This window comes from Octopus bimaculoides, chromosome 21 (assembly GCF_001194135.2).
Source record: "Octopus bimaculoides isolate UCB-OBI-ISO-001 chromosome 21, ASM119413v2, whole genome shotgun sequence".
Classification (NCBI taxonomy): Eukaryota; Metazoa; Mollusca; class Cephalopoda; order Octopoda; family Octopodidae; genus Octopus; species Octopus bimaculoides.
Genome location: NC_069001.1, coordinates 403,109 through 406,259, shown reverse-complemented (window position 1 = coordinate 406,259; position 3,151 = coordinate 403,109). Strand labels below are relative to the sequence as shown.

General features: G+C 30.4%; 1 protein-coding gene across 1 annotated transcript in view; it reads left to right on the top strand.

The window, feature by feature from the left end:
- The first annotated feature begins 471 nt into the window (after positions 1-471).
- The window catches only part of LOC106867292 (aryl hydrocarbon receptor), a 286,257-nt gene continuing 283,577 nt past the window's right edge, over positions 472-3,151 (top strand). Inside the window, exon 1 of the mRNA XM_052975386.1 lies at positions 472-1,432. Coding sequence (XP_052831346.1) covers positions 1,368-1,432 — 65 coding nt within the window. The 5' untranslated portion in view covers positions 472-1,367. The remainder of the gene's footprint in view (positions 1,433-3,151) is intronic.

Here is a 3,151-nt window from a genome sequence, read left to right as displayed (position 1 = left end):
TATTGTTGTTGCTGTTTGAGTCCTTTCATGTGTTTTTCTTTTTTTCTTTTCTTCCCACATTCCCCTTCCACTTGTCCAGCAAATCTCACTCCCACAAAAATTCTCATTACAGTCTTACGGCCTCCCTCCCTCCCTCTTCCACCACCGCCACCACCATCATTACTATTATCATCATCCTCATCCTCCCCACTTACACCCCCATCTTCTGCCATTATGGCCACTGGCTGTTGTTACTATATTGAGTCTGTACAAAAGAAGTGAAAAAAAAACAACACAAGCTTCCAGAGTGCTGATTGGCTAGCACGATATTGGAAGGGGCGTGGCTTGTAAGACTTAGGTGGGAAGTGGTGTGTATAAGTGTGTGTGTGTACATGCGTGTGTGTGTGTGTGTGTGCATTTATATATATGTGTGTGCGTGTGTGCGTGCATATGAATGAATGTCGATGGTCATGGTGGTAGGGGGTGGCAAGCAAGACAAGGTGAGTCCTGGCCATTCAGCCAACATCCATCCCTACCTACCATTCAGTCCCCACTTCCAAGTGATAGGTCGCGCGTGGCTTGGGACCTTGCAACCGAAAATTGCTGCTACAGTCACCGTAACCATCAGCATCACCATCACAGTCACTGCTGCTGCCATTGCTGCTGCCGCTGCTGCTGCTGCTGCTGCTACTCCCATACTTTCTGATTGCCAATATGCTCTGATGAGAAATGTGCACACTTGCCTAATCTACCATGAGATCTGTGTTTAACACATAGATGGGGGAGAAAAAGACCACACTGTGTGACGCTGTTGTTACTGTCAACATTTCTCATAAACTAAATTATCATGCAGTTATCAATGGTTCAAATCTTAGCCAGGGTACTTTCAGGTGATAAGAAAAACATAAGGAAATAATATTCAATATCATAAACATGCTGTAGGTTACAAAAAAAAAACACAAAAAAAAAACAAAAGAAAAAAAAACAAAAAAACAATTATACATATATAAATAAATATATTAAGATATATATATGTATTTAAATTTTTTTAACCTGTATATAGATGCTGCAAAATTGTAATATATATATTATAAAAATACACACAAAGGTTTATACAACTATATATACATATATGTTTAAATATATGTATATATTTAATTACATACTTACACAAATGTATGTATATACATAGATATAAAATATTGTATCATTATTTTTATTTAACGTTATCCATTTCTACAAAACATATTTATATATATACTTATATCTATATCCATTTATCTAGCTATACAGATACATAGATATAGATATATATATATATAAAATATATATATAGATATATAATATTTATATATATTGTGTGTGTGATACCACTACGAACAACATTGATGGTGGACGATTGGGTTATCAAGACTATGTATGCTACAAAACGACGACGGAGGACGGTTAAAAGGTAAGCAACCCTTAAAAATCCTTCTTAAAAAAAAAAGTCCAATGTCTACATTCCCTATAATTATAGTCCATTCTAAAATTATGTAATCTTTATGAATGGGAGAGGATATATTTCAAAACTTTTCATTCTTGGATTCCATAAAGAAAACATACAACAAATTATCAACAAAAAAGAAAAAAAAAAGAAAGAAAAATCAAGAGAAAAAGAAAGGGAAATGAAGAAAAGTAATGGATTCCAAAGATTGAGAAAAAAAAAAATCTATTTGTGCATTTATTTTTCACCATAATTTTGAATTGACAAAGGAACATCCCAGTCTGGATAAAGTTTTTGACAAATTCTCATCCGTAATTGGATATATTGAATGAAGCATTTCTTGAGCGATGAAATGAATGATGTAACATTAGTTTGCATCAAAGACATATATCAAACATAACACATTAGTGACACCATACACACACATGTATGTATGTATGTATATTATATATACATATATATATATATATGTATATATATAAATATATATACATATATACACACACTACATATATATATATATATATATATACACACACGTTTTTCTATACAGAATCAGTAATGTTTCCTGGGGTCATTAGGTATCTTGGGTCTTTCAAAACATATCCACACACACACATACACACGTGTAAATTATGTATATTAATATATGTGCATGTATATATATACATACATATATATATATAAATATATATATATACATATGTTATATACACATATATATATATATATATATATATATATACATACATACATACATACATACATACATACATATATATATATATATATATATATATATATTAGGGACAAAATCCAATTATATATATATATAGGCAACAGTAGAATAATTAGTATACAGATGCTTTTTTAAATTACTTTTTTGAAATGGTATTGAAAGAATAAGTTAGTTATAGCACAGAGCTATGAAGATGTAAACAATTCATTTTACATAAAACTTTCTAAACAAATTCAATCATTTCATGTAACGAGATATTCATGCAACAATGAAAACAATGCATGAATTTCGATACAGACGTCATTAAAATTTTATGAATTAAAAATGCGTACATATATTTAGCTCTAATTACCAAATACGGCATTATTTTACAAGAAAGAATAAAAAAGGATTTATGGGTTTACATACTGAGGTGCAGTATAAATCAGTGATTCAAGTAGATGTGAAATAAAAAGTTCTTGAAAGTTAAAGAAAACTTATCTGCCGGAGTAATAAATAAACTAGTTGTGATGCATTTGGCATCTATATATCTCTCACAATCTCTCCTAAACTTGCCATAACATAGCCACATACTTTTTGTCAAAGTTTTCTGTCTTATTTGATATTCTCTCATTTTGAAATAGTTTGTCCTCTTAAACAGGTAACAAAGCAATTTCTGAATACTCAGGGATTCAATGACAAAAAGTTGTTAACTTTAATGAATGGACATGCACGTACGCAATCACGTATGCAAACACTCAGTCACAAACGCACGCACACACACTAGCAACAGGTGCATTTAGTTTAAAGTATGAAATCTTACATAACAATTATTACATAATACAATATTATGCAAAATATTGTAAGAAATGTATTGTTATAATAATATACAGAATACAGTATTAAGTTATTGATATAGACATAGTAATCTTTATATACACACATACATACATATATATATATATATA